The sequence below is a fragment of the Penicillium subrubescens genome (assembly GCF_028828155.1).
Source record: "Penicillium subrubescens strain IBT 31985 chromosome Unknown utg000011l_segment0_segment0, whole genome shotgun sequence".
NCBI lineage: Eukaryota > Fungi > Ascomycota > Eurotiomycetes > Eurotiales > Aspergillaceae > Penicillium > Penicillium subrubescens.
The window spans coordinates 585,771-609,727 of record NW_026643161.1 but is presented as its reverse complement, the minus strand read 5'-3'; the positions used below and the strand labels follow the sequence as shown (position 1 = coordinate 609,727).

Here is a 23,957-nt window from a genome sequence, read left to right as displayed (position 1 = left end):
GTGGTACAACACGGACCTACTTACCCACTAACCGTACATACACATATTATAAGGAGGTAGTAGGTAGGATAGATATATCAAAAGGAGAACTTAAGTTTGTTTTTTTCTCGGCACCACTGACAAGGCCTTAACGCAGATCATTTATTAGGCTTGCAGCAGAAAGTTGCGGTCCTCTGTAATGTGCCCCTTGGCTAGTACGATAACCATCAACGAGTTCCCCATATTCAAAGCGTGCGATGTATTCTTTTAGAGGGAGAGAGGCAATACCTTCCAGAGTCTCAATACATACGGGTCCTCGACTTGAAGTGAGCAGCCCAATCTGCGCTAAGGTCTTGGCAGTGGGGCCAAGAAAGAGAGTCTCAGTGTGCACTGGTCAAGCGAATTTCGAGAAACCCTATACAGATGAGAGGCTGGACGAAAGCCTGAGGGAAGAATTTTATATAATAGAACATTAAAGCAAGATCTCAGTCCAGAGCTGAATTCCGCACCTGTCAAGGACCAAGAAGAAACAAGGCTATGATGTAGTACTCAAAAGCTTTATCTAATTCACTTGATTTATCAATGTCAATCATCTCCTGCAGTATCATCCATCACATCCATCAGCACGTCTGTATTGAAGTGTGAAACCTTTGCCTTCGTCTTCTCTGGGATATCTTGAACTGCTGCTTTTGCCTGCTGAGTTATCCTTTTGATGACATTCTGACGAATTTCTAGATTTCGGTCACTCATCCAGTGATTCAGCAAAAGGAAAATATGTAACTCGGCAGACAGAACACCATATGGGCCCCCATTGAAGAGGGATAGTATCGGATTATAATGCCAAGTGTGAATTATCACCCTCTTCACGGACGCCATAATGTCGGAATATGACGGGCCCTGCTCTTTATACGTGATCCCTAGGATCTGTAACATCTGTGGGGGACTTAGACTGATGGAGGCGAATGGAGAATCATCTTCGCATGGCGGAAAGAAATACTTCATCTTCGCTAGAAGAGGAACGTGGAGGAAGGCAGGAAACTCCAGAACCTCTAAACATGGGAACGCACCCACGATCTGTCGAAACATATGCGCATTGTAATACCAAAGACAAAGGCATTCTTTAATGTAGAAGTTCTCCAGAGATACCAGACCGGCTTGCACCCACTCATTAGTAACCTGGGAAGGGTCGACCTTGCCATTCGGGAACCTTGCGCAACTGTCACCAACTTTCATGCCTAAAGCCCAGCATTCCTCGGCAAATGTATCCAGAATCTCATTCGAATATGGCCCGTATCCAAGATGGGAGGTTTTATTTCTCATAACATCCATCAACTCGTCGTCCCGCCAGACGACGGCGTAGACATACTCGAACGAGATGGCGGATTCCGCAATGTTTTGTTGGAGAGAGTAGAGGTCCTTAAGCAAGTGCGGGTGGCAGAATTTCACCATACAATCCCGAAGCATCGGGAATGTCTCCATATCCTTATCAAGCAGAAGGCGACGAAGTCGGAGTACTACTCCTTCTCTTGTTTCTTTGCCGCGGAATACCAGGTGATGCAGCGCTCTTGTCCAGGAGCCGCAGACTCCACGGAGATTCTTGGTTCGCCAGACCATATCTCTGAGACGCATCGTGCGTATAGAATATCTTATTGAGACCTCCCTCGTGTTGTACACTTCATCTAGTAGGACTTGGTGGAATATTGGCTGGAGAATATCTGATGGGAATGACAAAAGGAGTTCTGGTGAACGTGAGGTTGGTTGGGATAGATAGCCATCGCTAGACATCCTGAGGGTATTTTCGAGGTCGAAGAGATACCTGGAGAGCAAAAAGAAGGAAGAATATTGGTGAGGTTTGGGGGTAATGGAGCGTGTTCATCGGCGCCTAGCCTGTCCTGAGAGATCAAAGCAATACGATCGCGAGGAGAAGAGGAAATATACGGAGTAGTTAGTTAGCCCCACACCCCCTACTTAATATTCTGCCGGTCACAAAACTTCCGCCAACGATCTATCATTACAGTAAATACAACCAATAATGCTCCAGTCAGCCCTAGTAGGGCGTAGAGAACATGGAGGTGCGTAAGAAGGGAGCAAATGAAGCAATATTGCATTATGCGAACCTTTGTATAGTCTTATACTAACGCATTTTTCGTAGGCGGTAAAGCATACTCTAGGCGGTCAGTGAAGCGGGGACCGGGGCGGTATGTCCCTTATAAGGAGGCGGTAAAGGAAGGTACTTTTGGGTGGTCAGAAACTTTTGCGGTGCCACTGTAAGTTTGGTATATCATGTGATGAGGGTTTGAAAGAGCATCTCTGTTTTTCCAACATGGGAGGCAATACCGGTCCTGATTGTATCGAAATGGCTTTCTGCCAAGACCAAAGAACGGAACAGAATAAAATAATTATTTCTCAATGTATGGGGAGGATTATCCGCTAATATTCATCTACAGTCGTTACCGCATTTAATCTCTCTACAGCCAACCGGGTCCTATTGTGATCTGGGCCTAGGGTCTTCTCGTAGCCTGCTAGTGCTCGCTGGTACATCTCCTATGCCTCCCTCAGGTTCCCCTGATCAGAGTAGAGATTCCCAAGGTTATTGACTGTATTGAGAGTCGACGTATGATCAGCACCGAGCGCTTTCTCACAACCTGCCAGTGCTCGCTAGTACATCTCCTCTGCTTCCTTCAGCTTCCCTTGATTTCTGTAGAGATTCCCAAGATTATTGACTGTCCGAAGAGTGGATGCATGATCAAGACCAAGGGCTTTCTCCTTGCCTGCTGGAGCGCGCTAGTACATCTTCTCTGCCTCCCTCAGATTCCCCTGATCAGCATAGAGGTCTCCTAAACCATGGAACGCTCCCCACACCGCAATATTATGGCCTAGAGTTTCTTGCTAGCAAGAAAAAGATCGCCCTAGTTTAAAAAGCTGCTTTTCTATAGGAGTCTAATTAATATCGGTTCCATCAAACCTCAGAGTAAGGCCTTTCTGCCGAGTGGCGGATACGACAACAGAAGTGTTATCCGATTCAGGTTTTCGATGTGGATACTTTCGTACGAGTAGCTCCTTTAGCTTCGGTTGCAAAAACAACCTCCAGTGAAGTCGAGGGGCTAGAACCAGGTCTTGTTCTGTATCTTTCGCCACTGTCCTGTTATTAAGAGTGACCTTCCACTCGATCAAGTAGTGGATACAAGTTGGTGGATCCTCGTCATATGTTCGACCTCCCTCCCAATTACCGAACTGGAGTAATGGAAACTATTCTTTTCTGAAGCAGTTTGTTAAGGAGAGGCATAATCGACAGGGGAGATGGGATCGACGTTAATGGTGCCTATGTCGGACGGGGAGGCGGGCGACTAACGGAGGTTGCCGGGTGTTGTTCCATAGCCAGGTGTTGGTGCATATATCAACTTTGATATCATAGCTGAGAAATGACAACCGTATTCTTCCTACAAACCCCTAGGCTGTGCCCGTTAGTAGGCCGCTGAAAATTACACTCGTTCAAGCGCTAGGCTGCCCCCTTGCTAGGTGACAAGTGTTTCCCTGCCCCCTGCGGACTAGTGTGTCCATCACCTTTCGCTGCTTTTGAGCCTCCCGTAAATTGTATATTGTGGAATGTTGAAGACATGGATGCTTGCTGTCAACGAAAAATTCTCTCTTCATCTGCCCAAGTCCCCATCATGCTGATCTGAATCATTCATCCTCAATACCTTGCAAATAGCGCTTTACGTTAAAGGGGTGAGGAAGTGTGACAAATGCTACGAAACGGACTAGACCTCGGCAAGTCCCATATTAATTCCAAATTTTCAGCTTTGTCCTATAGAACAAATTCCTATAGCCTCACGAATAACACGACGAATGCATATTCCGCTCCAGAATTTGACCACTACTGCCTAAATGGCTTTGATTCACAAGAGACATCCGTAAGAGTTAATGGCTGTCGTAGTCAACAGGATCGCCATGCGTTGGCGCGCTTCCCCCAGATAAATTCAATATGTAGACACTGCTCGTTGGCAGTGATGCAGGCATATCCCATCTAGGCACAATGCGTCCGTCTGGCCGCAACTTCGAGTACTCACCTTGGGCTTGTAAAATGATTGGAAGATGTATGGCTACTATAGTCCACAGAAATGGTACGGTTCGAGGGGCGAAAGCATAAGTCTGTGTCGTGTAATATGCCTATCAGGTTACAATCGAAAAGAACAGAGGGCTCGTCTTCCGATTCAAGGTATATACACTCCCTAGATCAGAGAGTCAGTTATACTACCGGCTTTGTAGTAAGTTTCATACTTGCAAATTAACTGAGGCAAGTTTCCAAATCACTCCTTGAACCTCGCTCAGTATACGAGCAGACGAGCATTTCTAACCTTCCAGGACACGGATTTATAATGCGGGTAGAGTTCCCGATCACAATCACGGTACCTTGGTACCTAAATCAAAATTAAATCCAGTCGCACCACCTAACGAACTTACGATGTGATTAAACCGCAGCATTCCCGTCCGGCCGCCCGATGAATTCCGCGGTAGCGCGACTGGATGGAAAAAACATAAGTTAGGTGCTCACTATTCTTGTCTTGTCTTGTCTAGTTCGGTAATTCCTCCGACAAGACTCAAGTGACCGACTGGATGATGTCCGGGCCAACCGTTCGCATTTACTCGCGCAGTATGCTCCGGTCAGCGGTTTTCTGGTGATCATGATCGTGTGTTGTTACTCTTATTACTTTTGATCCGAATCCTTCTGTTTAAGCGAAGCTGTATGTACAGTATACCTACTTATGCGTATGTACACACATCACTATTTTAGACGGGTTATATGGCGAGATGGATAAATTTGAGTTTTGTATATCGGGGGATTGCGCGAGCGAGATCGGAAGGTGGGCATGCATTTGACCGAGCCACCCGCGGTACCTACAGTATTGCTGACATGAAGGTTAGGTTTTTTGTGTTTCTGGAACTGCAGGATGCAGAGGAGATCGCTGGGTGGGAGGATGGGATGGGGTAGTCCCGATGCCTTTTTTCGTTTGCCTTGTTTTTGCTTTTGCGGTGCCGCAGTGGAGTATGGCCGTTTGGGAGGGTTCGGTCAGGATGTTGGAGTTTGGGAGAACGGGGCATTGGGGCGGAATGGGTTTGCAGAGGTTGATGTATGTTGGAGATTTGGAATTATCTGATGTTCTGATCTGAGTTTGTTGTTGTATCTCTGGAGTATTGGGATAGGTCGCTCTCGCGACGGATATCCGTAAGTCGGTACAGTGGCTTCCGAGGGCCTTGTGCTTCAGTGTTCCTCTGTGAGTGTAAGCACTCTTGAACTCGAGACAAAGCGAATTTTTTCGAGCTTTGGAAGATTACTGCACATGTTCGGGTTCTTGGTGGCATGACTCGCCATATCAGATCAACGCCTGGACAAGGTCAAGAGAATGGATATCAAGTGAAAGAATGAACATAGAAGAATTCAAGACCAGCACAATGAGCAAAGGCATTAGAAACTGGAGCCCTAACTTTGAACCCTCTCTTTAATTTCCCCTACAAAAACAACCATCGAGGCAGATGCCCAAGAACCCCCAACCAAAGCTCGAAATGAGTCACATCTTCACAAATCCAGAACACCTACAATTATCAATCACGAACTGACCTCAAAATAGCGGTCTACAACTAAACAACTCGATCATCATCCCTTCATCCTCCCATAGGGCCCATCACCGCACATCCTCATCAAACACAGCTTCCAAAGTGGGATCCCAAATCTCGAATAGGAACGCCATCCGGCAGTGTACCCAGTCCAAACAACCACCCACCAGCCTTGTAAGTCTACCGTACCCTACCCTACCTTCTCGGCCAGGCATGCCTCGAAGCCTAACTACACAACCCACTAACTACCACTAACATGACCAGACCAGGCCACAGCCAGTCCAGTAAGTCTAAGCCTCAGCTCCCGAGCTTTCTACAATCTGCCTGACTCCCTCCCTCGGACGTGCCGAGCCTACAGTAGAGTCTAGAGCCTAGAAGCAGAGATCAGATCAGATCAGATCACTAGGTCAAGTTAGGTTAGGTTAGGCAGGGACGAAGTCTTCCCCCTCTCAGTGAACAGGCTAAAGTGAGGCTGTGGGATGCACGTTTCAGAGCGTCGGGCCTCCTCAGTTTTGCGGAGTATTTACTTTCTGGGCTGGCTGGCTTGGTTACTGGTTGGTACTGTAGGTGCGGGAAATGGGTCAGCCTGTCATGGGAGAATGGGATGTCAGATGTAGTGGGATGGTTTTGGGGTAGGGCCGGGTTTTCAGGTGGGGGTTTTAGTGGGCTGGTTGGATGGACCTGGCAGAATGGATACTGGACTTCGTGGGGTCCCTACATACATACTGTACTGTAGATCGGGGGGCTTCTTGGATGTGAGTGATTCTATAACAGTCGACGATGAATATTTTCTAGTTGCTGAATACTGATGCTATTCCCCCTACGGTAGATTATCGTGAAGGGCGTTATAGATTGTATAGAAAAAAGAACTCAGGTATTGCAGTAAACCCATGTCCGTCAGCCCAAACCAGAATAACAAGAAAAGAAAAACGGAAAACGAGATCAGAAAACGGAAAATCAAGATCCAAGATCAAAGATCCAGGCCCGTAACGAACTGGCCAGTCACTGATTTTACTCTCCTCCATCAGCCGACATCACTGACAGCCCCGTTCATGTCAGGACAGAACAGAAGAAAAAGAGGGAGAGACCAGTAGTATGCGAGAATCACCTCTTCACTAGTCATTCTCTCATCAGACCAACGCCCAAGTTACAAAAGTACCATGAACCCAAATGTCATTTTCATTTTCATGCTGCGTGTATGTATACTCGGTGTTACTTCTTATATGTACAGTACTGTAGGTACAATGTACGAGGCACACAGGCGGTACTCTACCACGCGCATGACATTCTCCCCCAAGGCACAAGGGACAAGGCACGGGAAGATGCACAATACTGTACAGTCCAAACCTACTGTGGTATGAACCTACAGTAATAATTATCCTGCGAGTGGTCAGGTCAGGGTCAGCCCCTCCCCTCCCCGAAACTGGTCTCGGTCTCGATCTCAATTGGATCATCCGGGCGCTTTCACCGCCATCTGCGCGGGTTGGTCTGGGCGATTCGCGATTCGCGAGTCGTCACTGGTAACTAACGGGGGCGCCGGGTCTAGTGGGGGGTGGACCTATCAGGTCGTTGGAGAGGGAGGTGGTTTCATCTCATCTCATCCTGTGTGGTTAGGTGGGTGGGTGGTGAGTGGTGTGGTTGGTGGTTGGTTGGGGGTTTCTATGTATAGAGCGCGAGCGTGAACGGACGTGGGGATTGGGATTATTGTATGTACAGGAATACGGGACAGGTTATGGAGGTGTGTCCGAGGATTATGTTGGTTGATAAGGAGGGTAGAAACAGGAACAGGAAATGAAAATAGGTAGTATTGTGCGCTTGGGGCGGAGAGTTGGTTTGGGTTTAGTTTTGGGTTTGATTTTTTGGGGGTGTAGTCCTGTATGGAAGGATGATCACTGTAAGTACTTGGTTGATTTTTCTTCGGTGTGCTTGTGTACATATTATTTGGGCAGTTGAGATAGTTTCATTATGAGATTTGGGACGGGGATTAGTACGGTGTAGTTTGATTATTACCGAGGAGGGGTTCCTCGATAAACGAGCACGAGGTAGACTAGAGGACTCTCGATCGGGTTCCGCATCACGATGGCATCATCGGTCGATCTGGGAGTATTCTAGCGGGTGGTTATTCTTTCCCGGGGGGACGCTCGTCACCAGAGCCGTCAGCCTGGAATAGGCGAGTCAGGCTGGGTCTTGAGGCCGTGATGGCGGGCTTGGAAGGGATTCCGCGGCTGGACCTGGACCTGGTTATACTGGGAGTACTGTAATCCTCAGGGCGTCATCCGGAGGGGACAAGTGATCAATGCAGAACATCCGTGCATCGCAGGCTGCCGGGGGAGATAATCACACAGTGTACAGAATAGTGTGCAGTGTATAGTGCTGAGTACAGAGTACTCTGCAAGGCGGAAGTTGGAACCATGGGAAGAGGGGGTGGATCACCCGCGGGCCGGACCCGTTTGGATCCATCGGAACCAGTTGAACAGTGTATCAGTGTATAGAATCTTAGAAGAGTAGGACGAGGGGTCTATCAATGACCCGAATGACAGAATGACAGAATGACAGGAAAGCACAGACATTCTTGTCTTGTCTCAGTGGGCCACTCAGAAGATCAATCGATAGGCTCTCGTTTATCGATAAGCCGAGGGGTTGTGATAGTGTGGTAATTAGGTAATCCAGAGTTACTGCCAAACCGGAGGAGGTATTGTAGTTCAATATTTGGGTCACAATAGATTCAAACTATTTGCAACACTCCGATCTATATACTCCATCCTATAAGATGCTCTATCACGTTGGGCTCCCATAAGAAAAGCTCACCTTTCCCTGCCGTATTCAGACACCACAAATTCTCATCCAAACAAACCGTGAAAAAGAAAAATCCCCCAAAATCCCCAAAATGCACGTCTGCCCAAGAGGGGCAGAGCAGCCAATCGTAGCCATTTCGTCTGCCCGGGGGGCTGCCCTCCATTTCCCGCGCAGACCGCTGGATGTACCGAAGACTTGGATGGACTGGGAAGAAGTACATCCAATACTAGAATTACCACCAGCAAGAGTCAGCCAAAGCAGGTACCTGTGACTAAACCACACGGCGAGATTCAGCACGGGCATGCGCCTGCTACAATTAGCCTGCGTCTCCCCCCCCCGACTCGGAACTGACTGAATGACTTGACTCTATTGCTATTGCTATTGACATTAGTCTACTACTGTACAATTTCGGCTTGTACAGTTCCCCATTTCTATACACTCCGATCCGCCCCTCTCCTCCGCCTCTTCTCGGTCGGCACATCGTGATCCTCTTTAGATCCTCTTCCCTCATCCATATTATCTGCTTCACCTTTATCCGTTTTACTTTCTCCCTTCGTCTTCTTCTCCTCATCTTTTTGATATCCTTTTTTTCTCCATCCCATCTATATTCTCCTCCCGCCCCGCCTCTCATATTCTTTTCAACTCCCACCACCAAAACCCACTTCCATCTTCTACTACACACCGCCTCTTCGCCATGGCACGATACGCCCAGTTCGATTTCTACCAACAATCCCCCTCAACGCTAGACGTGCCTCCATCCGAAGAAGATGAAATGAGTGTCCTCGACGATAAAATTCTCGACTCAACTTCCCCCGGCCTCTCCGACCCCCGCCGCCCCTCCTACGACACAGATCCAACCGCCTTCTCACATCGCAACTCCGTCTGGTCCAACTACTCCCATGCCAGTTCCGACCAGTCGCAGTCCCGACCATCCCATCTCCCCCACTCCGTCCTCGACTCAACAAGCGGGCAGTTCATGGCCGTTGACGGACCGCAGCCCTACGCGCCGCCCCAGGCATCATGGGCGCTCTCCCGCACCGCCTCCGGCTCTTGCACCCCCACCGCATACGACCAGTATCCCTCCGAGGCAGAGCAAACCGCTACCTCGGGGCCGTTCTCTGGTGGTGCGGTCGGGCCGGTTGGTGCGATCCCCATGGGTGCGGTTTCGTATCGCGGCGCGGTGAACTTTGCCGCGCCGCCTGGAACGGGCGGGGTGGCCATGTCCCCGCAGTCAAGTCAGGGTTGGATGCCGGCGCCTATGGATTTATCGGATGCCGCCGCGGTCAAGAGTAATTGTTATCGGAATGGGTCGCCGTTGACACTGCGGAGGGATGGTATTCGGAAGAAGAATGCTCGGTTTGAGATTCCGGCGGAGCGCACGTTGAGTAATATCGACCAGTTGATTAGCCAGTCGACCAATGAGGAGGAGGTGAAGGAGTTGAAGCAGCAGAAGCGATTGTTGAGGAATCGACAGGCAGCGTAAGTTAATACGGGGGAAGGAGAGCGACATCTTTGTCAATCTTGATGCTGGTATCCATACTGATCACCACGAATCACAGTCTCGACTCGCGCCAACGCAAAAAACTGCATACGGAAAAACTCGAAGAGGAGAAAAAACACTATACCCATACCATCAGTCAACTCGAGGATATAGTCTCCAGTCTGCAGAAGCGGGAAGCCGAGTTGATGCGCGAGAAGAACGAGTGGATCGCCCAGCAACAGCAGATCACCACCTATCTGGAGAGCATGCACATGGAGAAAGACGAGATGATCCGTTCGCACACGCTGGAGACGGCCGAACTGCGCAAGAAAAACAACATCCTGCTCGAGACGGTCGAGAAGCTCGAGCGTGGTGGCAAACCCACCATGGCCGATCAAGCCCAAGCCCACGCCCACATCCAGACTGCCGACTTTACCGGCTTTGAAAATCTGTCTATGGATACCGGGCCTTGGGATGAGTTTGGCATGGCTAATGGTCTTCCCATGGATACTGTCTCTGCTTCTCACGTCCACACGCAGTCGCAGGCACAGGCACACCCGCAATCCCAGCCTCTTCAAGTCACCGAGCGTGCGGCCGACAAGCCCGCCTCCGACTACCCCTTCAGCTGGAACGCCTTCTACATGTGTCTCCTCTTCGGTGCCTTCATCGCCTCCAACGCCAACACCAGCCTTGCTGGCCGCTCCCTCCCCCAACTCTCGGAAGAGTACCGCGCCGAGTCTGCCAACGTCCTCAAAGCCGTCCTCGCTTCTTCCCCACCAGATCTCACCCACCCCTCCGCCATCGCTGTCTCCGCATCCGCGCCTCAACCCTCCATCACTATGGACATGACCCAGATGGGCGCCTCGCACGCTCGCTCCTCCACGTTGGACGAGTTACACGATACGCTCGTCCTACCTAGTGAGGAACAAGAGCGTGCCCAGGTGTTCTCGCTCAACGTGGATCAGTATAATTCCTTAACTACATTCGAGGACGACGGCGCTCCGTTCAAGGCGCAGCCCTCAAACCTGCAAGCTGCGCTGGCGGCGATGAGGAGTAATGCCGCGCAGCATCGCGTGCATGGTGGCGAGGACGTGTACTCGCGCAGCTTGATGTGGGAGCGTGTGCCGGAGAAGGTGATTCGTGATTTCCGGCGTATGGTGCAGGAGTTTGGTGGTAGTCCTGTCAAGGAGGAGATGATGACCTTTTAGAGTTGAGGGGTCCGGTCTTGCCTGGTCTTTTGAAAGCCTGGGCGTATCAGTGTTTTGACTGTGGCTATCACTTGAGATCTCTCCCGACACTCGAAGGGTTACTCGTCTACTTATTGACGTCTCCGCTCTGATCCCCCACTCCCCGCTCTTGACACTTCGTCTGGCCATGCCCGACTTTTCAACGACAGGAACCACCAGCAATGGTCTGGTTCTCAGATACGCTGGGCAATCCCCAATAGAACCAGCGTGATGGCGAACCTACCAACCCCACTTTTCTTTCTTTTGTCCCTCATTTCTTCATGATTTGTTTTTCAACACAACCCCTTTTTCTGTGTTTAGCGACTAGCGATGTGCTTTTGCCCTGCTTCGATTCTTTCTACTTTATCTGGTTTATCATTGTCGAGTTCTTTGGTTTTGATTTTGTTCTGCGTTTTCCAGCGTTGTTTTTAGCGTGGTAGGGAGCGGCTTATTGGTTTTTTTTTTATCTTTTTTGGTCTTGTTGGGTTTGCGTTCATATCATGGAAACTGGAAACTGGAAACCGGTTGGGCGGTGGCATTGGATACTGGAAACGAAATGTGAACTTGAGACATGAGAGCATCGACTTTGAATTTTGGGCTGGTCTTATTTACTGCGAAATCTGGTTGAGATTTCGGGATTTTGGAAATTTATGTTGTGTTGTGTGTACAGACAGATTTTGCCTGTTTGGTGATGGTGATGATGTGGACATGGTTCATGTGTTACGAAATTATGAAGATTCACTGTTTTGATTCTACCATGCTGTGTTCTTGATCCTTTTGCTTTTCTTCTGCACTATACTTACTTTTCTGGTTGGTTTTTTGACTGTCATCTTGATGTGGGTGGATGGCTGACATCTTATTTTCTCCGGATGGATATTTGTGACTGATTTACTTTGTCATTCTCTTCTTTCTTCACCTTGTCCTCGGATCTATCGCTTCTCGCCTTGATATCAGCCAAGCCCATCGGTCATCAACCGGCTTGGCGCTGGATGTGGATGTGGCGTGGACTCCGCTTCCAAGGTTGATCGATGATCCTCCTTCAGGACTTGGTGGAATTCTTTTTGTTTTCTTCCTTTTGTTTGTCACTTCTACGAAGCGAAGCATCTTTGTTTACTACACTGCGATATGGAATTGGCGGCGACGCCCGAACGAAACGAATTTTATGAAGATATGATACGAATCTGCAATTACTATGATACTATGATATGATGTGATACTTGGTCGAGATTCTTGTCTTTGTACGCGAGATGATGAAGATTTGATCTATGTATGTTTGCTATGAACGACTATGATTATGACTGTGACTGTGAATACACTGGTGATATCCTACCTCCATTCCGATGGAGGAGCATACTTGATCCATGACATGACATGACGATATTATAATTACTTTCCCTTGGCCGATATCGTCTATTTCTATTCTCTATTGTCCGGGACATCATTGGATGGATCCATAGGTAGCCGCAGTTCGCGCCATCTCGGCCTTTTAACCGTTATGATACTAGGTCTGTCTGGTGTGGGTGGCTATACATGAACGAATAAAGTCCACGGTAAATACTGAAATCCTGTAATCGGCTCTCTCGGACGGGCTCGTGCTTTTGCGTTATAAATGCGGATCTACTTCAACTGACTGTGGTGGTGGTAGTTGACTCGTCGATATCATCCTCCCATCCAGAGACACCGACAGATATGTATAACCCAACCAACCAACCACAATCCATATTGACCACCTTGAGCAAATTTTTCTTTCTCTTCGGCGTTACCAAGGTTCCCTCCCTGCTATACCACCTAACAAATCAGGATGAACCTCCACTAAAACTCAAATCTCCCGTGGTAGGGCATTCTCCACGTGTAGTCTTGGCCGGGGGACCTTGGTGGTAAGTCATCTTGATGGTCACACCCAATGATCTCGCCGAGAAATAGGTCCACTGTCAAGCCTCCAAGAAAAGCTAAGAATTATTTCCAAGCCTTTCAAGCTTTCTGACCAAGATTTTTGGACTGATGTAGTGTCTTGAGAGGTAGTATCGCTGTTTTTGTTAGAAAGTGGTTTGTCTGGATGAGGCCTGGTGGGGAGGTTGGATATTTACTTCGATATTAACATTTACGTAGAAAAGCAGAATCTGCGAGCGAGTGATTTATTTTTTCAATCTGTTCTATTACTGATGGAACCATTACAAGTACAAAGGCAGGGTTTCGTGAGACTAGACCATGCGATTGGGGCCAAAAATCGTTCGGTTGGAAGCGAACCTCCCAAGGTCCTCAGGGCGACGGCAGTCCCGAACCAATCTCGCCCATACAGCAGGTTTATAAATTAGATGTGGAAATCCTTTCCCTGATGGCATTTCTTTCTCAGCTCGTGCTCATTTCTTCCATAGCCTTTCATAGCCTTTCATTTCAGTTCTCGGCTTTAGCCTATTGCTGGCTGTCAGCCTCTCTATACCCTCTATCAAATTAGGGCTTGATCACATCCCGGACAAGGATACAGTTACTACCGTCCACAACAACCACTATGTCCGACTTCGACCCTCACAATGTCGACCTCGACACCATAGACCCCGTCCAAATCACCTGCTACCTCAACAGCGGAGGCAACGAATACGATGGCCGCCTCGGCGCCCGCATCTCCGCCATCTTCGTCATCCTAGTCGTCTCCTCGGCGGCAACATTCTTCCCGGTGCTCGCCAAAAGGGCCCCCCGTCTCCGCATCCCACTCTACGTCTACCTCTTCGCCAAATACTTCGGTGCGGGAGTCATCGTCGCAACAGCATTCATTCACCTGCTCGATCCCGCTTACGATGAAATCGGCCCGGCCTCCTGCGTAGGCATGACAGGCCACTGGGCCGATTACTCCTGGTGTCCCGCCATAGTCCTCACATCCCTAATGATGGTCTTCCTACTTGATTTCGGTGCGGAGCGCTACGTCGAGAAGAAATACGGTCTATGCCGTGATGACCCCGAACCGATCATGGCGTCTGGAGTGGAAGTTAACCAGCTCGGTCTGCGGCGATCAAACTCCAACTCTCATTCACAGTCTACTTCCGCACTTGATGCAAAGGATAAACACGCTAAAGAAGTCGAATCCCAATCTATGGATGAGGGCGCAATGGAACGTTCATTCCGCCAACAAATTGCCGCCTTCCTCATCCTCGAATTCGGCGTTATCTTCCACTCGGTAATCATCGGACTGAACCTCGGTGTAGCCGGCGACGAATTCGCAACTCTATACCCAGTCCTAGTCTTCCACCAATCCTTCGAGGGACTCGGTATCGGTGCACGGATGAGTTCTATTCCCTTCCGGAAGGGCTCCTGGTTACCCTGGGCGTTGTGCACGGCGTACGGGTTGACGACGCCGATCTCCATCGCGATTGGACTGGGTGTGCGGACGACGTATAACCCCGGCTCGTTTACGGCGAATGTGGTTTCGGGTGTGCTGGATGCTATTTCGGCGGGGATTTTGATTTATACCGGTCTTGTGGAGTTGTTGGCGAGGGATTTCTTGTTTGATCCGCATCGGACGAGGGATGATAAGAGGCTTGCTTTTATGGTTTGTTCTTTGTTGTTGGGGGCGGGGATTATGGCGCTGCTGGGCAAGTGGGCGTAGACCTACTGGCTCAGGCTGGTTGGTCTTTTTTTCAAAAGAAATCTTTTTCTTTCAACCAGAAGAGGGGTGAAAGGGGGTTGAGTTGAGTTGAGTGGTGATGAGATGCTGGAGCTGGAGCATCTGTTGTCTTGTTTGACTATGCTACGATACTTGATACCCGATACTCGATACCTTTGCATTAGATAGACTAGGATAGGACTGCTTTGCTTTTGGATTTAGTTTGGATATCGATGTGCTATTTTCACTTTAGGGGGTGTATAGCGAGGGACATAATACTGGTGGATTGAGTGGTACTCGTCCGGTCGTTACAGTGATTAAAATTATGGATTATTGTCATTTCCTTTCTATCTGGAGCTTCTTCCTTCATGCAACAGAGCTTTATGTCAATCTCGATTATATCGACGATTAGGCAGTCTGTATTGGTATCGATGCCTCTGCCTGTGCAACGACCGCCACAACGAGCACCTCAGAAGCTCGGACTCCAACCAACACTATTGCCGGCTGTCAGGACTCTTGAAAGTTATCCTTCATACCGATTTTCTCAAATGGTTTGCCCAAGTTTCTGTATGGACAAATTACTACTAGACATTTCTAGTAATCGAAAGTTCGTTTATACGCTTTGCGGATAATTTCAGTCATTCTTTCATAGAAGAACAAATAGCCTCCCAAAACCAAACCCAAATAAATTTAAGAAAAAGCCCCCCCCGATCACTCCTACCTCTTCGATCCCCTCTCATAAGCAGGTGGCGGCTCATCCTGTCCCAGCGACGGCATGCTCTCCGACGAATCACCACCATTCTCTTTCGACCGGCGAATACGCCTCATCACGAAGAATGCCAAAAATGCCAAAAGCACCACGGCAGCCGGGACACCAAGTCCAATTCCGATCTTGGTCTTCTTGCTCATTGAGTGGTCGCGGGGTAGAATTAGAGAGTCTGTCACGATGGGCACAATGGATGACTCGGACGCTTTGAACCGGATTTGAATGCCGGTTGCTGTGATGGCTCCTACTGTCGTTACGACGGAGAGTGTAGGATCCGTGTACGTGATTGTTTGTGCGCTGTTGTATGTTTTTCCGCAGTAGTCTTGGCCGTTACAATCGAAGCCACTGTAGATTATTTTAGATTGGTGGTTTACAGAGGACTTGTAGGATAGATGGCGATTGACTTACCTTGGGCAGCAGATAACAGTCGTCTCATCCCGTTGCGTGGTCGTTGGTAGTGTGCACGTTTTGTATCCCACTGGACATACCCCGGGACTAAAGTACATATTGTAACGCCATCCTTCCGGACAGCATTCATCGCCGTATGGACCCCCGCATCCCTGGATTAGATCTGGTCTTCCGTACACTGCTGTTGTGCGTGGTATGGAGCAGGATGGGGGTGGTGTGAACGTGGTTGTGAGCGGTCCGGCATTCTTTTTGGTTGTATCGATGCGATTGACGTAGGTCGTATCGTAGTAGTATCCAAAGGTTCCGGTAAAGATGCTTGATAGCGCGATTGTGCGTAGAAGCGTGTGTATCGGCGTTGGGCTTTTCATACTGACCGGTGGATATAATCAGGAGTTCATAGATGGTGGTTCTCTCTAGACAGAAGATTTCTTGAATTTAACCAGCCTCTTATTTATAAAAAGTAGCTCTTAAATACTTATACCATAACAGCCACCCGTCCTCGCGCGACGATCATCATAACGCCAAGTTCCGCCTTGCCCACATCTCGTATTCAGACCTACTTGTGTCCCTTCGGCTACATGGAGATCTTATCCTATAGGCCCGGGCTCAAAATCTGGGCACCAATGCCCGGTAGTCATTGCCCTGCTGCGGACAACAGTGGAGACGGTATCAAACTTGAAGAGGCGCTATTCTACGATGCGTGGGTGTTCGCGCTAACCTGTGTGATGGAGACCTGCATCTGCATGACTCGGGCGTTGCCTTGATTTCAGGGTAATCGAGAGATAGTTTACTTGTGGGGCTGTGCCTGTGCTATTTGTAACTTGCTCGAATGTGAGACTTCCATGAGGAAATGGGGTTCGATGTTATTGGTTAGTTTATCTCAAGGGATCGCGCGGAATTGGATGGGCGGAAGATGCCGGCGAGGCTGAAAGGGGTGAGGAGGTTGATGCATTCTGGAATACTTCGCCACGATGGTCAATATCTTTCTGGATAATTATACAGCTTCTACGAATTTGTTTTGTTGTACGATGCGTGGTATGAGCTATTCTAGTTCATGACAGAATAGAGAGAGTATTGAGCCTCGCGGCTAGGATTTACAGCTGTCCTTCCATTTTCTCAAGAGAAACTTTCAATTTAGCTGGACATGCTAATGGTTAAATTGAAATATCAATGGAGCTTTCCAGTCTTCATGATCCTATCCCATGTTTGAAATGAGCGACTGAGCAAGGGGACAAGTGCAGCTAAAAATCAATCCAAGGAACATTCGTTGACGCAAATCCTGCTGAATCTTCAAGGTGTTAATGACTCCTCAAATTCAGTAGTGATATGAGTACTTACAGGGTCCATCATTTCTCTCCGTTCCCCTTCAATCTGCCTGTTTCTTCGCTTCATTAGGCTTGCGAAAACGGCACGATCAACACCATAGAGCCCGGGTCTCGGGTTCATAGAAGGAGGGGGCAGGAGGTCGTTGCTCGCAATGACGCTTGCAGGTGCCATAGGACCAATTTTTGCACCCCGGGTAAAGCTTGCTGTAGGATTGTAGGGCATGATCACCGAAAGGGATTCAGGATCCGAAGACATAGCAAAGAGTTGCAGCAAGTAGTCTTGCCGCCATGGACCGCCCAATAGATGTAAGGATTGTCGGAGATGGTCTTCTTGTCTTGATATTCCTTGTTTTCATATTCACAATCGAGAACCTCTGGGTTTGGCGATGAGCTTGAGTGATAGACAAACATTTAAATTGTTGGAGGTTTGAAATTGGGGGGAAACGTTGAAGATAGGTTTGTGTCTTGCTTGAGAGTGGGAGAGTTGAGGTATAGGTGTTACCCCGGGATATTTGATGTTTTATAACCGAGAGGAATGCAAATCCGGACCTTTCCGGAGTTTCATTGGTCAAATGGGATATTCCAGAATGTCTATCAAACGTAAGGGATACAGCACTATCTCTTTCGCGGTTCATTCCTTCAATAACTGCTCACTGCTCTCTGAGTACTATTTAGCTCAATGATCAGACATCTTCAGCATGCTCACTCTTCCCAGTCCGCTCATCCTCCATCACCTTCTTAACAGCCACCAAATCCGTAACCCTAGCCTGCTCCCCATCAAACACAACTGCAATCTCTTCCAACGAGTACCCCTTCGTCTCAGGATAATACAAGTAAACAGTCACCAGAATAACCATCAATATCGCCAAAAAGACAATATAATACTTCCAGGCAATAGCCTCAAGAGCAATAGGATTAATCAACTGATTGAAAATCAGCGCCACGTAATTCGCCATCATCGTGATAGAAAGCCCCTTTGCGCGCATGGAGAATGTCCACATTTCAGTCGGATAAGCAACCATAAGAGGCGTAAAAGCGATGTCGTATCCGGCGAAGTAGATGAATAGGAATGGGATGACAGCTGTGCCGATGGCTGCGGTGCCGGTTGTGCTGAAACTGGCGGATAGTGCGGTGATGAAAATGTAGCTTATTAGCATGATTATTGTGGATGTGAGGAAGAGTCTACGGCGACCTGCGCGGTCGACTAGACAGGCGCCGGCTATGCTCATGATTAGGTTCCAGAGTTGGAGGAAACCGTTGATGAGGGTCTGTTCTGTGACGGAGGTGATGCCGATTGTTTTGAGGATCATGGTGAGATAGTAAGATACCACGCCGCTGGGAGATGTAATTTTGTCAATAATACGTTCAGTTCAGATTGATTGCACGACTCGAACTCACCATCCATTCCATTGCGCGAAGAATCCCAGGGAGACACTTAGGAACAATCGGTATCGATTGCCCTTGGTTCTCACACAGTCTACCCAGCGGGACTCTTTCTGCACACTCTGCTCCAGAGTAATTGATTCGGTAATCTCCTCCATCTGTAAAGCGACAAGCTCCGAATTCTGATCTCCACCAGCATGATAGCGAACCAAGATCTCCCTCGCCTCCTCCGCTCTCTTCTGACCAACCAACCAACGCGGCGACTCAGGAATCAACAGCGTACCCGGCAATGCCAGAAGCGGAAGTGCAATTTGCATCAGTGACGGGATCCGCCAAGCCCAATCCCCATCAATATTCCTCGTTCCGAACGAAATCCACGCTGATAGCAATGAACCCCCGTAGAACTGGCACATATACGCCGACGTCACGAACGAGCGATGCGATGGATACGCAATCTCCGTAACTAGAATGACAGAAGCTTGGAACCAAGTCCCAGCAACCCCGATGAAGAATCGCGATGCGATGAACCAGTTCAGGTTTGGTGCGCCGGCTTGTAGGCCCACGCCTAGCACTAGCCAGATGTACCCGATGAGAATGGTGCGCTTGCGGCCGAACCGGTTAGCTGACCAGGCGCCGATGGGTTGGAAAACCATGCTGCCGATGCATTGAAGGGCGTTGATAAAGCCGAGCCAGGCACCTGTTGGCTGTTCCATGAAGAGTTGCCATTGGGTGAGAGATTGGAGGCCGTTCATGAGAGATATGTCGTAGCCGCCAGTGGATGAGAAGAGAAGCATACTGCAGATGTATGCATTGAGAATTAAGAGGTGGGATGTCTGCCACCATGGCTTTGGGTTCACGGGGAGAACCTAGAAGGGTGGTTAGCGTTGAAAAAGCCTCCGTAGCAGGACGGTTTGTGTCTATACCGAGGCGAGATCTCGCACAGCAATAGAAGTAGAAGCCTTTTCTGACATCGTGATGATCACTTAACACCGTGAATGGCCGAGGACGGATAGATGTTGCTCGATTTGCACTCAACTTGTATGAGGTGGTCCAGGGGCCATATAAGCTTTTTCACGGCCCACCGTGCTGCGATAACCTATCTCCCCCCAGAATTCGTATATCTCCCGCAAACAACTCCCGGGATGTTTCACTTTGCGGGACAGGACATTGAGGTTCCAATACTCCAGGTTCCGGGGTATGCTAACGGATCTACGCGGAGAAATCGCGGGGATTTGAGTGTGGGGAGATGGAGTTCAGCCGTGGTAACGGCATGTCCAATGCCGTCGTGTTATATGGACCCATTCATCTTAGAGTTCTAGAATTAGTCTAGCTCTTACCGGAAAGGGCGGTTGCTCTCGGGATCAAAGATGCAGCTTGTCTTCAATCGGTTAGACATACAAATTGGCCTGGATGTTTCCTGGGAATGGAGGAGATGCTGCTGATCGGTAAGGGGTGACAAATGCAGTTCCGAACGTGTTGAGCCGAAGATTAGCCGATCTGGTGAGATGCAAGCCAATGGATGGCAGGACCGAAGATCTGAAACGAGGCTGAATGCGGGGAACATTCAAAGATACTCTCGGTTGAGGAAGCGAGGATTTCGGAGGTTTATCCAGGTTCCGAATGATTATAAGTTTGTATGACCTCGGCATCCGTTTCAGGGAGGAGAGGTAGATAGACACTGGAGTATTCCATTCATGTTCGTGTATTCATAGACCGATCGAAAGACAACATTAATCAAATACACTCGTAGACATCACGCAATTATATGCAATATGTAAGAAATTCGTGAACCGAATCGTAGTCAGAAAATCATAAAAGACCCATGCAGTATAACTCCTAGGACGAGGGGCTCTCAGCCCAGGTATGCCAAACAACCCCGTCATTTGGGATTGTACTTTTCTTTCCAGATCCTGCGGAAGCGGAAGTCAGCAAGGTACAGTTCCGAGGATTTAGTTGAGACACGAGTAGAAGCAACGTACCAAGAGTTCCCAACAGTCGGACTTCCGTTCTCCTCGGCAAGTCGATAGTATTTAGCGGCCTTGAACTATATTCCGACAAATATTAGCAATGCTCTAAGCTTCGTTCATCTCGTCAATGTCCAGTCATACCTTATCCTTCTTTCCACCGAATCCTTCGAGATAACACCACGCAACCTGGTCCATGGCATCGGTATCACCCAGGTTCGCTGCAGTCTCGTAATATTGCCTCGCGGCGGCGGGGTCTTTCTTGACGCCCCAGCCCATGCGGAAGCAATTTGCTAGCTCAAAAATGGCGAGGACCAGCTCGCCTTTGGCACTGCCGCCCTTTTTCATGCCTGCACGGAGGGCCTCGGACTCTACAGCAGCCGAGTTTGTTGCCGCAGCCGAGAGATATGTTACTGCGCGTGCCTCGTCTTTTGTGCAGCCCCAGCCGTGTCTAGGCAAAGTTAGTATTTATAGATATAGGTATTATGTGTAAGACACCCTCATACCTCAAAGCTAGGCCGTAGAGAACCTGGCTAAGCGGATTATTATGGCCATTAGGGTCGGCTAGTTGGCTGAACATCAGAGTCGATCGTTCCAGATCTATACTCTGTTTGATTAGCAACAAGTCCACAATAATGCCCCGGCCTTCTCAAAACGACAATTTGTACTAACCTCCTTCTTCATGCAAGCGAATAGCCTCTTGGATATTGATCTGTCCACCAACTGTCAGCAACCCTGCGACACCCTCAAGCAATCCTCCCTCCACAGTGCCAACTTACATCATCCTGCTGATCCCCAAGTCGACTATGACTTGAACTTCTCGATCTCCCCTGCCCACCACCAGGCAACGACAGATCCCCCGTGGACGGCGGCGGCGACTGCCCAAAGTGCGGATTCCGCTGCACCAACACCGTCGCCCTTTTCTCCCATTGCGCCTCCCGCTCTTGCTTATCCACCCCCTGCTCGTCCTCAATCTGCGGCAGACCCTCAGGAATATTCGCAGACGACTCTTGCGAGTTACTCCGGCTGCGGCGGTGGAGGAGATTCGACAGGCGACGCTCGCCGCGGGGGCGGGGCGGAGATGGGCTGGAAAGGGAGCGAGAGGAATTGGAGCGTTGGAAGAAGAAGCTCCGGCGGGAATTGGAGGAGCCGAGACGAGGGGATTCGGGGGTTTCGCTTGTGTTGCGCGTGTGCTCGTCGTGTGGGTGTGCTGGAGGGGTGATTACTTCTTGGCCGAAGGTGTCGGATCGTAGGAAGGTGATTTCGGGTGGTGGCGGGGATAATGGGGGATTCTGGGGAGAGCTTTTTGATGTGGAGGACTTCTCGGTGAGGTCTTCGCGTTTGTGGAGGATGTCTCGTAGTGAGGGCATCTTGAATTCTTGGTGGTGGTTCTGTCGATCTGCCGGGGTGTGATCTGCGATACTGCGATATGCGATGCGGGCGTGATGCGGAGGGCGTGGAGATGCAGTTAAGAGTGGATCGATTTGGCAGAGATAGGGTCAAGTAGTCTGGGGTAGATAAAGATGCTTTTTGTCATTCAGGCACGATTCATGCTCAGGGGACAGAGTCAGCCACATCAAGAATAGCAACATCAGCTTGGAGCTCGGGGCTGTGCGGACTGCGGAGAGTCACTTCCATTGGGTCGGCCCCGGCGGCTAAACGGAAATACGAAGCGCTTAAATAATGCGACCCTAGACAAAGGGAGAACAGCATGAGAATGAAACAGTATATAATTGAATGTTTGACTAGAAAGATCATTTGGATCATGCTTTATGCAGTTCCGATAGATCTCATACATGCATGTCCCACATGTGGCGTGCGATATCGGTCCCTGCGTTTTTAGCGCGTGGCCTTCAGATTAATACCCACGGGGCATATCAAGGACCCTGATAGCGATAACAAACATAGTTTCTGTTGGTTATTTCGTCTGGTTCGGGTCTTGAGTTTCCTGGCTCGGGGATTTAAATTGATTCCCTATGAACAGCTGATAGCGGACTTTGTGGTATCCGAGACAATCATAGTACACCATCAACAAACCAGAATACCAAATCAGCATTCCACATGCCGACGAATTGAGAATAAAACAGACCCTCTTAGTCAAGGAGCTCTTCAATATCACGCAGCCTCAATCCAAGCGCTAACATAGACAACAATTGACGATGGCAATGGGCCCTACTGGTGGACTACGAACAAGACCCAAGGGGAATATAGACCAACTCAGACGTAAAAATGCCCAAGAAAGTCCAAAGCATGCATCAAGTCAGGTCGATAAAAGAAATGGTATTGCAATTCTAACTCAGAAGATGCAAATGACCCCTATAGTTTTGTACACATTGGCAATAGCCGAGGGAGCCATCAGAGTCTATCCAATTAGGCCTTGGACGCCATGATACCTAGAAGCCCGTTAGTACATGTCATGATGCCAATCTGTATTTTTTCTACGATGGCACTTACGCTCAACATCAGCAACGCTCTGCTGGAGGATCTGCTGGAGAACCTTGGGGTTCTCGAGCTCCTTCTGGATCTTGCTGATGATGGACTCGGCAAGCTCACGCTGCTGGCGCTGCTTAACCTGGCCCTCGTAGCGGACCCAGGAGTCGAGGACAGTCTTGGCCTCAGCAGCAAGGGCGGTGCGCTGCTCGAGCTCGTAGGCCTGAGCCTCGAGCTGGGCGGTCTCCTATAAAATTGCACACTCCGGTCAGATCAAGGTCTTTCTTTCCCCGGAGTATACCTCCGTTCGCCCAAAACGATATGCCATTCATACCTTAGAAACAGCGAAGAGCTGCTTGGTGACCTCGACAACACCGGACATCTCCTTAACGTTGTCAATGCGCTGCTTAACAGCGTTGGTGTGGTCGGCACGGGCAGCGTTCAGGATGTCCTTGTGCTTCTGGACCTGACCCTTGGCCCACTCGCCGTAGGCGGGACCACCGTACTTGGCAACGGCGGTGAAGACGGAGAGCAGGCAGAAGGCGGCGACGGTCTCCTCATTCATCACGTAGAGCTCGTTGCTGATGGCGGCGATGGACAGACCGGCGGCGGCGGACAGGGTGGCGGTCTTGGACACCAGAGAGTTGCCGGGAACAGCATCGAGGATCGACTGAGCCTTCTTAGCAGGCTCCTCGGCGGGCACACTGGAGGCCGCGCGGGTCGAGGTCAGGGCAGCGATGGCAGGGACACGGGCGGTAACGGAGGGCCGTAGCCGGGCGGCGCCTGGAGAGGGAAAGCGAGTCAGCTACCTGGATACGTTCGTACGGGAGGGCAGAGTCAATTTGCAACATACCAATGGCGCTCTTAGCAAGACGTGCGACCATTGTTGCGGATGGGAAAGATCCTTGTGAATAGGGTGGGTGGTTCGGAGAGGAGACTTGAGGTCGGGACGGCTAGGACGGGCTTGCACACGCTAACCCGTTTTG

At 49.5% G+C, this 23,957-nt stretch overlaps 8 protein-coding genes across 8 annotated transcripts; 2 read left to right on the top strand and 6 right to left on the bottom strand.

Annotated features, from left to right (window-relative positions):
• Positions 1-564: 564 nt before the first annotated feature.
• On the bottom strand, positions 565-1,608 carry N7473_012584 (uncharacterized protein; the record flags this gene model as incomplete). The annotated part of the gene is made up of 1 exon (XM_057158523.1): positions 565-1,608. The coding sequence occupies one exon, from the start codon at positions 1,606-1,608 to the stop codon at positions 565-567; it is 1,044 nt and encodes a 347-aa protein (XP_057002477.1).
• Positions 1,609-2,919: 1,311 nt separating this feature from the next.
• Positions 2,920-3,373, bottom strand: N7473_012583 (uncharacterized protein; the record flags this gene model as incomplete). Its single annotated transcript, XM_057158522.1, has 2 exons — positions 2,920-3,213; positions 3,332-3,373. The coding sequence occupies 2 exons, from the start codon at positions 3,371-3,373 to the stop codon at positions 2,920-2,922; spliced, it is 336 nt and encodes a 111-aa protein (XP_057002476.1).
• Positions 3,374-9,085: 5,712 nt separating this feature from the next.
• On the top strand, positions 9,086-11,079 carry N7473_012582 (putative bZIP transcription factor; the record flags this gene model as incomplete). The annotated part of the gene is made up of 2 exons (XM_057158521.1): positions 9,086-9,870; positions 9,951-11,079. 2 exons carry the CDS (start codon positions 9,086-9,088, stop codon positions 11,077-11,079), a joined length of 1,914 nt encoding a protein of 637 aa, XP_057002475.1.
• A 2,527-nt stretch (positions 11,080-13,606) lies between these two features.
• On the top strand, positions 13,607-14,698 carry N7473_012581 (uncharacterized protein; the record flags this gene model as incomplete). The annotated part of the gene is made up of 1 exon (XM_057158520.1): positions 13,607-14,698. One exon carries the CDS (start codon positions 13,607-13,609, stop codon positions 14,696-14,698), a length of 1,092 nt encoding a protein of 363 aa, XP_057002474.1.
• A 714-nt stretch (positions 14,699-15,412) lies between these two features.
• Positions 15,413-16,237, bottom strand: N7473_012580 (uncharacterized protein; the record flags this gene model as incomplete). Its single annotated transcript, XM_057158519.1, has 2 exons — positions 15,413-15,806; positions 15,870-16,237. The coding sequence occupies 2 exons, from the start codon at positions 16,235-16,237 to the stop codon at positions 15,413-15,415; spliced, it is 762 nt and encodes a 253-aa protein (XP_057002473.1).
• Positions 16,238-17,877: 1,640 nt separating this feature from the next.
• N7473_012579 (Major facilitator superfamily domain general substrate transporter) lies at positions 17,878-19,548 on the bottom strand (the record flags this gene model as incomplete). Its single annotated transcript, XM_057158518.1, has 3 exons — positions 17,878-18,529; positions 18,593-19,443; positions 19,501-19,548. The coding sequence occupies 3 exons, from the start codon at positions 19,546-19,548 to the stop codon at positions 17,878-17,880; spliced, it is 1,551 nt and encodes a 516-aa protein (XP_057002472.1).
• Positions 19,549-20,288: 740 nt separating this feature from the next.
• N7473_012578 (tetratricopeptide repeat protein) lies at positions 20,289-22,242 on the bottom strand. Its single transcript, XM_057158517.1, has 6 exons — positions 21,321-22,242; positions 21,214-21,253; positions 21,048-21,141; positions 20,686-20,992; positions 20,557-20,621; positions 20,289-20,487 (listed from the first exon to the last, which is right to left on the bottom strand). Exons 1-6 carry the CDS (start codon positions 21,909-21,911, stop codon positions 20,457-20,459), a joined length of 1,128 nt encoding a protein of 375 aa, XP_057002471.1. The 5' UTR covers positions 21,912-22,242; the 3' UTR covers positions 20,289-20,456.
• Positions 22,243-22,308: 66 nt separating this feature from the next.
• atp4 (F1F0 ATP synthase subunit 4) lies at positions 22,309-23,886 on the bottom strand. Its single transcript, XM_057158516.1, has 4 exons — positions 23,825-23,886; positions 23,306-23,754; positions 22,996-23,218; positions 22,309-22,934 (listed from the first exon to the last, which is right to left on the bottom strand). The coding sequence occupies exons 1-4, from the start codon at positions 23,853-23,855 to the stop codon at positions 22,912-22,914; spliced, it is 726 nt and encodes a 241-aa protein (XP_057002470.1). The 5' UTR covers positions 23,856-23,886; the 3' UTR covers positions 22,309-22,911.
• Positions 23,887-23,957: the final 71 nt, after the last annotated feature.